Source organism: Lethenteron reissneri, chromosome 41, assembly GCF_015708825.2.
Source record: "Lethenteron reissneri isolate LAM-NWPU_2019-01 chromosome 41, ASM1570882v1, whole genome shotgun sequence".
NCBI lineage: Eukaryota > Metazoa > Chordata > Hyperoartia > Petromyzontiformes > Petromyzontidae > Lethenteron > Lethenteron reissneri.
The window spans coordinates 3,583,902-3,598,220 of record NC_083819.1 but is presented as its reverse complement, the minus strand read 5'-3'; the positions used below and the strand labels follow the sequence as shown (position 1 = coordinate 3,598,220).

Genomic DNA, 14,319 nt, shown 5'->3' with positions numbered 1-14,319 from the left:
GCTTTCAGGTGCGCCACTGCGGCCGTCTGGAACGTTCTTCCTTTGAGATATTTGGAAGCCACTGTGGAGCTTTGCACTTTTAAATCATCATCTATAGATTGACGAACTCGCGTCTTTAGAACTGCTTTTTGTGCTCAGGTTGTTGTCCTTCCCCCGCACCTCCGATGAGCACGGTCGGCTACGTACGGTGCGAAAGAAGTTCCACATACAGAGAGGGTGGGGAGGGTGTCGGGAAGGAGCGGTGTAGGAGCGGTTAGCGCTACGCTGCGCTACGAACCCAGGCGACCAGATTTCAATTCCCGCCCGCGACACCAGTGGAGATCATCTGTACCGGGTCCTGGGCCTCCCCTAGGTCGACTCAGCCTAAAATGAGTACCTTGGTGCGTTGTGTAAACATCGCCACTGGGGAGACAAAGGCGGCCGGGCGTAAGTACTGGCCACCCACCCCCTCGTGTACCACAGTTGCCGGCCTTCATAGGTGCTGCTCGCTAACCGCCACTTGCCCCAATAGCCTGTCGACGCTATACGGGGGATCTTTGTCTTTGTAGGGAGGGAGGGGGAGAGAGATGCTGTGAGTGGAGGTGGTGGCTACTGTGGGAGGAGGGACGGAGAGGGTGGGGGGGGCGACCCTGGGCCGCTGTCAACGCGGGGGGGGGTGGGAGGGGAGGAGGCGGAGTGAATGTTCGGCCTCGGCTCTGGGTAACAAAACAGCAACGCGTTGGCTGGATGCTAGTCAGTGCATTCCTCGGCAGTGTTCCTGAGATTGCTACTGAATGCTTCTCCTCTCCACGTATTGCCACATCGATGCATGCAACGTTTCGCCATCGGTTTAAATTAGTTCAGCAAGCTAAAGGAGGCGGGCAATTACTGACGAGTAGGCGCTGTAATTATAAACGTGCGCGTGCGTGCGTGAGTGCGTTCAAAGACACGCGCGCGCATCATTGACACCGTCCGTGTTGTAATTCACTGGTGCGTTGTGGGTTATAGAGTTGGTAACCAAGAGGGACGATTCGCGCTGAAGGTAATCAGATCCGCGTAGAGCTGTAGCCACTCAGGACATCACTGAGAGAGAGAGATCCCCAGTGCGAGGAGAGGCGAGGATACATCATATACCAGTGAGTGAGTGTGAGTGAGTCGAGTTGAACGAAGCGCGTCTGCGCTGCGTCGTCATCGTTTCTTCTTCGTCTTGTGGAAGTCGGAAGACGGGAGAGACATGGCCACGGTGGTTGAAAAGAAAAGGCAAGTGATTATTCATCGTCTTATATCGTGGTGGTGGTGGTGTTGACGTCTTAATATGCAGTTGAGCGGCGGGCGCAGTGATCAGTGCACGGTGTGTGTTGCTTCGAATGTGGAATCGCCGAGGTTCTGATTTCCGGCCACGGTTCAACATTCGTGATGAGTGATGCTGGCTTGACCGGTTCTGCCGCACTGACCGCATAGTGGTGAAGTATGGTCAAACAACACCCGTGACGGGCACGGGCATGGGGGAAAGCCTTCATCCAGCAGTGGATTTACAAAGGGGCTGTAAATGAGTGTTGCTGTTATTTGCATAAAGTGCTGTAATGTATTTACCCAGCAAAGCCTCACTGGGTCTCAAGGCTCGTTCTGGAAGGGTACTGCTACATGGACACATTTGGCTCATACACCTGGGTGCCTCGTACGTACAGCTCCGCACAGATGGATTCTATAATCCATCGCTGTACTACCATCTCGTGGCAAACCTCGAAGCCCATCGCCGAAATATTTCGGTATTCCTCGGCGGTCTCCAATGCAAGTGCTAACCAGGCTGACAGCGGCTTAGCTTCTGAAATCCGTCCGATTTTGTTTTAGTATCGGATCGAGCATTAACGACTGTGGAAATGGATATAGCCCACATCTGCTACTCATCATAATCATCATCATCATGTGTGAGTTGTCGGAATGCGAATGGTCGCTTTACGTTTTTGTTGTCGTGATCTCTCTCTCTACTGTAATACATACGGAACTTATTTGTTCGTAGTGGCCAGATAATGCAGAATGTTCTATCCAGTTAATTGGACGAGCGCAACGATGGAGGGTGGGTGGGGGGGGGGCAGTTGGGGGTCTCGGTCGGTATTGGTTCGTGTGACTGAAAACACGACAGCGGCCCAAGGCATCTCACCGCCCGCAGGCAATCTATCCCTAAACACGCCGAGGGAGCTCTATTGAGATGCACTGACCCCCCCCAAGGTCAGCACTGACCCCCAATGTCAGTGCTTCTTCACCTGGGGTGCATCACGCGAGATGCCCTTTCTGGGGGATGCGAGACATGGGAAGATTTTTATTTTTTTTAGAAGGTAAATCGTCAAAAAACATAAATTAAACACGGGCACATAAGTAGAGCTACTTTGTTTTAATCAAACCCTATGTGTGTATTAACATTATACATGTTTTGTTACTCGATTGAGAAGCACGCTGCTGTGAAGGTTCAGAACCACCGCCGTAGGTCGACTCATCCGACAACGGATAAGTTTGCGTTGAGGTGCAACGTCATTCCCAATGGGTACTTGTGCAAGCTGGAGCATTACTTGACTGACTAACCGACCGACGTCAGCTGGCGTCAGCTCTCGCAAGCTAAGCAGGGACTTTGCGCCTGGGCCGTGCTTGGGATGGATGCGCACAGGTGCACAGGGCAGGTGACCTACACGTCGGGTGACCCTGTTGTACTGTAAAATCTGTGCTCCCTCGCCTTCACCGGCCCGCACTGACCAGCGTGCTGGTGAAGTGTGGTCAAATACATTCGTTGGATCTTTCGGCAAAAGTCACGTAGATTGGAAAAATAAAAGTAAATAAGAAATAATAAAAACTACGACGTTTTTTTTCTTCTCCTGATGACGATCGCTTGTTTTGTGATCGAAACGTCCTAGTATTTTTTATCTACTTTATTTTTTCTATCTACAGTGACTTTACCGAAAGATCCGAAGAATATGAATTGCTGCAGTCACGAAGGTTTTAAGTCAAAATGTATGGTCAAATATCACCCACGGCCCGCAAGGTGGTTACTTCAATCAGCTGTGTGCGTGTGAAGCCGGCGTGGTGCTGCTGGTAAACCCGCTCCCTCGCGTGCTGTAAGAGCCTTCATCGGTGCTGCTACTCGCTAACAGCACTCGCCCTAACAACCTGTTAAGGTTATATGTGTGTGGGGTGGTCTATTGTCTTTTATACTCGGAACCGGCAGCCTCGTCCGCTTTCTACTGGCTTTAACGTCACACCCCACGGGAGGCGAATTACTCGGTTCACTGGTGATGAGAGTCGGTCTCCATGTGTGTTTCGCATAAGAATCAGACCAACGTAGAACTCTGATGCTGATCCCTTGCCGTGCGAGTGAAACCAAATCCAACTGGCTCGCTGTAATTTTTGTGAACTCAATTTCGAAAATGTAGTTAATCGGATTGTTTTTATTCCTCCAAGTTGTATTTAAGCTTAGTCGACTGCAGTGCATTTGTCCAAAAGTGCACCTCTTTGCCAGCCCTTGTAGAACATTAGACATCGCATCTGTCACGATAGGCGATGCGATTACAAGACGCGGTTAAATATTGTACTCGTTTGGGAGTGGGTTTTTTTTTTACAATCTGCGCGTTTTTAGGAAATACGTTATTCTGCTTCGCCATTCTAGAACACCGTGCGAACTTACCCCAGTCACATGTTCGTCGATTGTGTATTCCATGTCACGTCATAGCAATGAGCCGATTATTGTTAGTGAGCACCTATTAAGGCCAGCACGGTGCGCAGTATGTAAGTGCTGCCGGTGTGGCCAGCACAGGTTCCGAATTACTTTCTGCTCATGTGAGCGTTGAGCAGTAATCGAACCAAGGTCGCTAATTATTATTACTGCTACCACGGAAGTGCGTCAACCACTATGCCACCGCTCCCTAAAGTAAGTTCAAACCCACACAGCCAAAGCTCCCACGAGACGAGCGAGCAAGGATGTTCACAAAGCGTTGCATCACTTCGCATGCAATCGGAGATGTTGAATTCCTTGCCTGTCTGTTCACTGGAATCTTCTCGCACGTGGGTTGCGGGCGGGAGAAGATGCATACCAATGAGACGGTCGGGGTAGATCAGGGGTCAGACAGAGAGCGCTGCGCCACGGCACTGGCGAGATTCAGGGTTTGATTCTGAGCTGGGAAGCCGCCAAAATGCGACGAAATCGGATTTTCAAGTTCAGCAAGTTTGATGGTCTCAGCACGATCACTAAAAAACATTGCGCACAGCATAAACTAGACGCAATTTTTTTGTTTTGTGATTTTTTTTGTTACTTCAATTAGATACATTCCATTTCTGAGAATAAAAACTATCGGCGTGTCTGCCATGTGATGGGCATTTCTCTGCTGCAGAGCGCGTGATAAGTGTTTTGGATTAAACAAACATCACTTGAATGGATCTCATAATGATTTATCTGCTTCTGCATTTGGTTTTCTAAAATGTTTGGACGCACTGCTCTCTACAAGACCAGAATGGTCAACCAACCCCTATGACTGATTACGCTTAGGGGAGTGGAGGCCGGGGGCTTCCATCCAGCAGTGGAATCAACAAGGTCTGTAAAACACACAAAGCGTGCCTTCGAAAAGCACCGAGTAAAGGTGGAATTTACATAAGTTGCGCTTGTGTGCATGTCTTAAAAAAACGCACACCGATGACCATTGATGCACATAACTTTGAAAATCGCATCCTCTAACGGGGTTTCCCCTCCCTCCCCCCCCCAAATTGAGATGCGGCGTGTAACACGCGAGTTGATGTATCAATGGAAACGTTAGCCACGGTTGACACCAGGCGTGTGGTACCTGCACTCCGAGACCTGTCTGGCGAGTAATTTTCAGTAATTTTCCACAGTGGTCGGGGGTGGGGTGGGTGGTGGTGGTGGTGGTGGGGTGTTGACGGACTGACAGTATTAGTGGACTGTATTGCTGAACTCCTTTCGCAAGCGGTCGGAGCCCACCCGTGATGATCTGAGAAGACAAAAAAACGAAAGCGAATAACCCTGGCAGCGCTTTGCAGGGCGTGAGACCCCCCCCCCCCTATCACCGAGTCTTTTCCAGTTTCCTGGTGAGACTGACCAGTAGCCTAAGCCAATAACGAGATGGACACGGGATGCGGTGGTGTGCTGGGTGCGTACTTACTTTATTTATCTATCGTTCTGTTCGCTGATCCAGAGAAACCAGACAAGAATTGAGCCCGTTACCAATCCACTGTAAGATAGAGGAAGACCTATCGGCAATGGGGGGGGGGGGGGTTTGACCATACTTCACCACGTTGGCCGGTTCTGGGGTGGTGAAGGGGTGGGGTGGTGGCCCAGGGCCGGGTCCAATCGTGTTGGCCGTGGCCAGGACTCAGACTCACAAAGTCGGGTTCCTAATTCTAGATTTGAAGCTTTCGTGACTGCAAGGATTCATTCTCTTAGGTTTTTTCGGTAAAGTCACGTAGGTAAAAAATAACCCACCGCGCAATAAAAAGAATATAAGGCAACGTGAGTTGACCGAACAAAGCCAATTTGTAAGGTTTGTCACGTAAACAGAACGTGCCAATTCGTTACGAGTACAGCACACCTAATTGTCATGTTCTGTTTACGTGAGAAACCTTACTAATTGGCTGTGTCGGGTGGTGGCGGGTTTAACGACACATTTATATTTACGCGATCTAACCCAACAACAACAAAAACCCTATTTTATGGATGATATCGGTCGCGAAAACCTGCGTATTAAACTATAAAGATCCCCCATATAGCCTTAACAGACTGTAGGGGCAAGTGCTGTTAGCGAGCACCTATGAAGGCCGGAACGGTAGACGAGGGGGTTGGGTGGCCAGCACCACGCCCGACCGCCTTTGTCTCCCCAGTGGCGATGTTTACACACTTCACCAGCTACTCATTTTGAGGCTGAGTCGACCTAGGGGAGGCCCGGGACCGGCTCAGATAATCGTCCCTGGTGTTGGCCGTCAGCGGGAATCGAACCCGGGTCGCCAGGATCATAGCGCAGCGTAGCGCTAACCGCTGCACCACCGCTCACACACACACAGCCTACATCACGTGGCGACGAGCACGCCGTGGGAGCCGAGTCTTCAATTGGGGCTCCTCCGTCTGCCACTCTGACTCGGAGCTGCTGCTGTCGATACGATCTGGTCGCAACGCTGCCACCGGCTAAATCGCGGAAACATCTCTCGCTCGATGTTTCCTGCCTTTGAGAGGAGATTATCGGCGTAAGGCACCACCACCACCACGAAGAGCGTACCGAGGTCCACTAATATCCACGTCAGTCCGATATGGCTGCAAAGTTTGGTAGTACATGTTATGTATATCGTTTATTGTAAAATTGCAATCACAGTTCCTATGATCACTGTTACATTGCTTTTACAGCTTTATTTTGGTGATTTAGAAAACGTTTTGGTTTAGCCATATTTGTTTGTTGTAGTACAGAGTTAGTCTGATAACTTTAATCTAAATTGTTTTATGGGTGTTATTGTTTGACTTGCATACCACTGGGATTTTTGCACACAGCATTGATATACGGTGCTTTTTCTGGAAGACTTTGCTGTTTTTTCCTAGATTTTTCTGTTTGCGTGTAGTCGCTTTAAGATGTTTCTTGTTCATGTTTTTGTTTGTTGCGGTTGCACCCGAGTCAAGAGCCGAATGGCTCACAGGGCTATACCAAATAAATGAAACTGAAACTAAACTGAAAAAAATATATATTATTGTTAACATGTACCAGGGGTTGGAAACCAAAATAACAAGAAAAGCCTTTTTTTATCATATTCGGTCAAACATAAAACTCTAGATATTTCAAGAGCCGCAATGCGATGTGAATAACATCACGAAGCAGTCCTTAAAGAGCCGCGTGCGGCTCAGGAGCCACGGGTTGTCGGCCCCTGCCCTCGACTCACTCACGTAGGATGCAATCATCATCCCCACAAGAGCGCTATTAATTCACGCACGCGTGTGCGCGCGCGTGAGTGCTTCGCTCGCCGCCCGCAGTGCCGTGAGGACAAATGAAAGCGAGACATCTGGATGTGGCAAAGTGCTCAAATAACTTCAGCAGGCAGTGGGCACGATACATGGGAAGGGGGCATTGGGGGGGGGGGTGGTGTGGGGGGACTTTGGGGAGACTCACGACGGACCACGCAGGCTTCGTGCCGAGTGGCTTCACAGCTGCCGCTTGACTCGGCCCCGAGTCCCGGGAGCTCTCCTCGGTCCCCGTCGTAACCAGCAGCGACACGCGGCGGTGCTGGCCTCCTGCACAGTTTTACTGGGTCGCGACAGCTGCGGTGGCTTCTCTCTGTGTGTGTTTTGTTTGTGTGTTTGTTTGTTGTGGGGAGCGGTAGTGTAGCGGTTAGCGCGCTGCGCTATGAACCCGGCCACCTGGGTTCGATTCCCACTCACGGCCAACACTAATTGACGGTTATATGAACCGGTCCTGGGCTTCTCCTAGGTCGACTCAGCCTCAAATGAGTACCTTGTGCGGTGTGTAAACAGCATCACTGGGGAGACAAAGGCGGTCGGGCGTGGTGTTGGCCACCGCACCCTCCCTTCGTGTGCCGTTCCGGCCTTCATCGGTGCTCGCTAAAAGTATGTTGAGTCTATTTATTAGGAGGATGGGAGTGGGATTTGTTTTTCTCTCTCTCTCTCTCTCTTTGTTTGACACGTCACTTTTCGCAGCCAATATTAGCAATCACCATACACAGTAACTGCTAATTACTCTCCAGGAATTTACCGTGAGAATCTGTTCGCCGACTCGTGTTGCGACTGAGCTGAAACCAATCACGATTTGTCGAGGTTCAGCCCCTTTGCTGCTACACGTGCCATCTGGGTTCAATTCCCCCGGTCGCAGCGAACGAATAGAAATAACGTCGGTCGAAATCGCCATCTGACCCTGTGTGCTTGCCGCTGCCTCTAGGTCGACTCGGCCTAAAATGAGTACACGCTGCTGTGTGGGATTGATTTTTCTGACCACACCACCCAACATGTGCTGTGTAGGCCAAATGTTCTCAAGTTTCTAAGAGATAATTACCACGATGTCGTGCTTCTGAACTGGTTGTTGTGCACAATTCATTACTTAAGCTTTTGCACATGCCATACACATACCTGTGTGTTGTTACTTATATCAGAATTGCAATGCGATACGGGCTATTGGGGTGTGTTTGTGGGTTTGGTGTGTGTGGATCTTTGCATCCCCACATGTGCATCCGCGTGGAGTTTGTGTTTTGCGCGTGTGTGGGTTGTGTGGTGTGTAATTAAATACACTGCCATCTCACATGTGTTTGAGTCTCTATGCGTGTAGTGCATGTCGGGATTTGTGTATGTTGAACTTCTTTCGCACCCTACGTAGCCAATCGTGTTCATCGGAGGTGCGCGATGGTGTGTGTTTGTGCTTGTGTACTGATGTTTGTGCATCGTCCCCTTACACGTGCGTGTGTGTGTGTGTGATGTACTCGAGACCAGTGGAGTCGCGAGCGGTTTGCGCGCTGCGCTACGAACCCGGCCACCCGAGTTCGATTCACGCTCACAGACAAACACCAGTGACGATGATTTTAACCGGTCCTAAACCTACGCTAGGTCTACTCAGCCTCAATTGAGTACCTAGTGGCGATGTGTAAAAACACGTGGGAGACAAAGGCGGCCAGGCGTGGTGCTGGCCACCTCGTGTGCCGTTTCGGGATTCTATGCGGGGTGTCTTTGTCTTTGTGTGTAATTATACTGCCCTTTCACCTGAGTGTTTTTTTTGTTGCACTGTGTATGATGTTGACAACGCCAAGATGTACCTATTGAGAAAAAAACAGCAATTAGTTGTGTTTGTTTTCATCTCTCAACCCAAGCCTTTTGTACCCGGACACACCTACGCTTAAGACGTGAGCTTAGCAATTAAATCTCACATCCACCCCCTTACGAGCCTGCAAGGAGGCTCCCTCTCTCTCAGCGTATCGATGCGCGCCGCCTGAACACCGTGACACAAACAATGCTGCAGCACCGGCCTCGAAGCGACCGCAATTCCGAGGTGTTGAAATCGCAGGGACCCGGGTTGGAGGCTGCCGCATGCCAACATTTCAGAAGCGCGTTCGTCGTCGTCGTCGTCATCAGCCAAGTTCTATCCACTGCTGGATGAAGGTCTCCCCAAGCCAGTGCCGTCTCTCACGGTTATGAGACGCGAGACTTCACGAGAAACAAAATGTATCACGGGTTTCAGGGTGACGCAGCGGGAACACGTGTGCCTCGCAGCAGAGAACACCCGGGTTTGATTCTTGACTCGGGTGCATTTCGGCGCAGAGTTTGTACGTGCTTTCCCCTGCGTGCATTGCGTTCTTCCCCCGGTTCTCTGATGTCCTCCCATGTTTTACGGAAAACACAAACTCTAACTGGTATTGGCTAACCAACACAATTTGTATTTGGCTGATATACATGTCCACGTGAACTATCAATTGTGGCCAGGTCGCTTCTGAAAAAGAGCTCCTCTCCAGCTCAGTGGGCCTCACCTGGTAAAATAAAAATAATTACTTTAATACTTGAGTTCAATATTAATGAAATAAAAGTATCACTGAGAACGTTGTGCTGTAGGCGCGTGGCTTATGCTGAAGATTCGCAGTGGCCGAGTGCTCGTAGAGGAAACAGTAGCCGTCTCCGACAGAGCCCACGTGTTTCGATTACTCCGTATTTTGCACTTCTTTCGCACCGTACGTAGCCAACCGTGCTAATCGGAGGTGCCATACAGTCACATTGCACCAGTGACGATTATATGAACCGGTACTGGGGCCTCCCCTAGGTCGACTCAGCCTCAAATGAGTACCTGGTGCCATGTGCAATCATCGCCACTGGGGAGACAAAGACGTGCGGGCGTGGTGCTGTCCACCCACCTACTCGTGAGGTGCGCGCGACTAGAAACTTTCCCCAAAGAACTGTCTGATAAGGATACAAAGGGGGGAGAGGGTGTCTTTGTCTTTGTGACTGCTGGTGATGATCGCAGGCAATGCGCACTGATTAAAGACCCGTGTATGGGAAATCCCTGCGTGAAGGGTTTGATGATAGTGTTGATCGCTCAATGAACCCTCCACACCCCCCCCCACCACCACCCGCTGGGAGATCGCGTAAATCACGCGCACACGCGAGGCGACGGGATTAGTTTACACTCGGACGCATCCACGCGTTTCAGGTCAACTCGTCTGCTGGAGGCGGACACATGAAGCGACCCGTCTAGCAGAGCTCAGCGTCAACAGGCATCGTCGTCATCATCACCACCACCTCCTCCCAACGCACGGTGCAGCGATGAGGCCCTGCGATGAGCATGACATCCACAAACTATTTAAACTATTTAAACTATTTAAACTGAACGTGTTTTTTTTACCAGGAAAGCCCCCAGTGAGCTGTACGGATTTTTTTTCTTCCAGAAGCGACCTGGCCCCAAATGATAGCTCAACCAAGTGGCTTATCAATGTGGACATATATAGCAGCCAAATACTCTTAAATGCATGTTTCTAAATGTGGAGGGGGAAATACACGTGATGCCGGGGAGAGAGACACCGCAAACTCCAAACATACAGCAGGCGTCCGAATCGGGATCGAACCTACGACCTCCTGGATACCATCTCGCCATTGTGGCAGTGGCGAGATGTTAGGTCGACTCAGCCTCAAATGAGTAGCACAGGCAGCGAGCCACTGTGAGCAAGTTAACCACGTAGCATGGGTCCCTCCCCTAGGTCGACTCAGCCTCAAATGAGTTGCAGCAGCAGCAGCAGCCAGGAGTGTGTTGTGTTGGGATAATGTTTATTGTCACCAATTCTATCGCTACCACTGTTGTCATCGATCATCATCGAACATCACTTGGACTGCTACCATCACCAGCAGTAACAAAGACAAGACAAAGGTCCCCCTTGTAGCCTACACGAACTTGTTTGGGCAAGTGGTGTTGGCGAACACGCGAAAGGGGTGGGTGACCAGCTCCACGCCCGGACGCCTTTGTCTCTCTACACACCGCACCAGGTACTCATTTGAGGCTGAGTCGACCGAGGGCAGGGCCCGGGATCGGTTCAGATAATCGTCAGTGGCGTTGGTCGCCGTGAGCGGGAATCGAACCGGGGTCACGCCGGGTTTGGAGCGCAGCGCAGTGCGTTCATTTGGGCTTCGTTCACTTGCACACGGCGAGTAAAATTTTTGAAACTATTTTTTCCGTTCACGTTTTCGTCGACACACGTTCCAGCAACCAGCACCCGGTCACGTGGCACGTTGATTTTATTCCTGTGGTGGCTTTTGCAGTGTACGCTGTGCGATAATGACAATAATGAAACACGAACAATGAAAACAACGCCCTTTATTTACTGTGTCACACGCTCGCGATGTATTCAGTGACTTAGAATGCGGTACAGGGACACGCTGCCGTGGTGCAGCGGTGAGGACACTGAACGTGCGATGCAGTGGCCCCGCAGGTCTACTGGCAGGCCGCGTGTGGTGGTGTCGGATGATGGGACTCCCACCTCTTTCTTCCAAGACGTGCAGTCTGGAAGAGTAGGCCAAATTACCCACGAGAGGGGCTCTGGAGAGCTCCCTCCAGTTGAGGCCCTTTCACCGGCAGTAGCTTGAAGAGGCAATTGCAGGGATGCGCCTTTACCCACAATATAATTTAAATTTACCGTAAACATTGATGAGAGTTGGCATTTATGAGATACGTTTTTTGCCCGGGGGGTGGGGAAGGGGGGGGAGAACGGGAGGACACTTTCAAATCACTAATCGCTCAACAACCCAGTTTACTCTGAGCTGACTGAAACCTGGGTCCAAACTCAGGATGTCTGCGGTGCTAGGCACTTGGCACTCTAATCTCTGCGACCACCCAGCCACCATCTTTTAAGGTTACGGATCAAGGTTTTTTTTGGGGTTTTTTCGCGCGCGATTGACTCTGCCATCACAGGTCCTCGGACAATTCTGAGTGAAGGATTCGTGTGTAACTAACGAGCGAGTGTTGCTCGCAAAGGGACCATGTGCCAACGCGCGACTGCGTGTTCAAGTACTGCAGCTCTGTAATTACGCGTGAATTTAATTATCAACAGGCAGTGTTTGCACCAACACAAAATTATTCAACTGATATCACGCGCAAATGAAGCGGTTATTTATGGAATTTAACATATTTCTATTTCGCACTCGATGTACTAAACTTAACCTAGTTTGCTTCCCTCTTTTGTAACCCTGGTTCCCCCCTTGAGAAAGAGATTTCAAGTCTCAACGGGTCCTGGCCAGGCAATACATGGGGATTTATTCCAGTGATTAGGCGGGTGTCTTAATGACAACAACATTTGGCCAGATCATTACGTGGGGCCAACCCGAAAATTAACGACGAATCAAAATAAAATAAAACATTTCAGCCCATCAGCCTCTCGGCCATCTGGACCAATGTGTCACAGCCACATTTGCCTGTTTTAGGCAACTGCAATCCGTGTTATTTAAAATCTAAATGTTGTCACTTGCCATTGATAAATTACGCACGTGGCATAACGATGAGTTTTCAAAAGGTGGATCGTGTGAATATTGACCGGCGGTTGAGACTAACGATAGGAGTGGAAGCCAGAGAAATCGGCACGTGCACGGGAGGCGGGTGGATCGTTGCATTTTGGGAAAGCCTTCATCCAGCAGTGGCGAGATCATGGCCGGTGATGATGCTGCTGCTGCTGATATATTTTCATCTATAGCAATGTGTCAATATTCCTGGACTGCCGCCCGATCGTTATAACCCCCCCCCCCATCACCCATCTGGCATGGCGTTTGCTGTGACGAACACAGTAAAGGGTTCATTTGCAAGCGTTTGCGGGGAGTTTAATAATAAGCACGGAAGAAGAGAGAAAGAAAAAAAACCTGCCACCACCAAACATTATGCAGAACCTTATATGGCTCTTTGATGAACTCCCAGTGGCTGAACGACCTTTATATGGATGGAGCGTAGGCGGCTATTAAGGCTCCGGCGCTCCTTAGGGAGAGCCACAGATGTAGTGATGTAGATGGATTCCTAATCATCGCGATCGTACGGGGTCTCGTGCGCTCTCGCTGTCGTGTCACGTGCGTTTAAACAATTTGCCGCCTCCGCTAGCAGCACGCGGGCAATTTGAGACGGCCTCATCGCATCCTCGTGCCTTGCCCCTGTTGTGGGTGGGGAGCAAATTTGCCAACTGCTCTTTGATGTTTTGTCTCCGTTCACGCCGATTCTTCCCGCTGGCTTACGGCTTCGCGTAGCCGCCCCCCCCGGGGTCGGCAACAAAAATAACGAGAAGTGCATTTTTTATTCGAATTATGTGGAGGAAAAAAAAACAGCTCAATATTTCAAGAGCCGCAATGCGGCGTGGACACGAGACGGTGCAGTTCCTTAATAAGCAACGTCACGAAGCGCGGCCCTTAAAGAGCCGCGTCCACCTGTGGAGCCGTAGGTCGCAGACCCCTGGTTCAGCCTTTTCGTGAGTCCATGTGGTGAAACTCAGCATTGACGCTGAGTGGATGTTTGTGATGTCTCTTGAACCAACATCCGCAGTGTGGGTCCACGATCTGAGCTGGATTTACCACAGTCGCTTGCCCAGCGGACTGTTTCTGGTTTTGGAGCGCCACGGTGACGAGATGTTAACGACCTCGCCTGGTATACAGGAGGTCGTGGGTTCGATCCCGACCCAGACGCCTGCTGTATTTTTGGAGTTTGCGGTGTTTCTCTCCCCGTGGTCACGTGGATTTTTCTCCGGGTCCTCCGGTGTTTCTCTCCATATTTAGAAACGTGCGTTCAGAGTATTTGGCTGCTGTACATTTCCACACGATGAGCCACTTCGTTGAGCTGTCATTTGTGGCCAGGTCGCTTCTGAAAAGAGCTGCGTAGCTCAGTGGGGTTTACCTGGTGAATAAAAAATTAACCCGTAAAAACAAAGTTTTTCACTATAAATCCTTTATATGCGTGGTGGCTAGAGTCCTCTCGTCCTCTGGCTTGAGATGGCTGCCACCTATGGGTCAGATGATTGCCTGCCACCATTAAGCAATTGGTAATTAAATATAATTTATTTTTTCCTAAAAAGTGTAACATTTTGGGTTAAAAAACGACCGAAAGATTTGCACGGTCGTAAGCGCGCAAGCAAGTGAACTTAATATAAAGGATTTTTAAAAACTCGGGTTTTGCGGCACGGCTGCACCAGGTCTCCTCGCAGCATGTCAAGCTGCGCTCCCACGTCATCTGCGTGCGCACTCCTTACGTAAGATTCCTGTCACACTCTCCGGGCATGAGGCTTATATAACGCCGCCGTCATCTTCGATTTTCTTTTGAGAAGGAAGGTCTGGAGTGCGTGGTTCAGTGGCAACGATTATTG

General features: G+C 50.2%; 1 protein-coding gene across 1 annotated transcript in view; it reads left to right on the top strand.

Moving 5' to 3' along the window:
* The first annotated feature begins 716 nt into the window (after positions 1-716).
* Positions 717-14,319, top strand: part of LOC133352620 (hypoxia-inducible factor 1-alpha-like) — a 65,339-nt gene continuing 51,736 nt past the window's right edge. The window contains 1 exon segment of the mRNA XM_061568376.1: positions 717-1,239. Within this exon segment, the coding sequence (XP_061424360.1) occupies positions 1,214-1,239 (26 nt within the window). The 5' untranslated portion in view covers positions 717-1,213.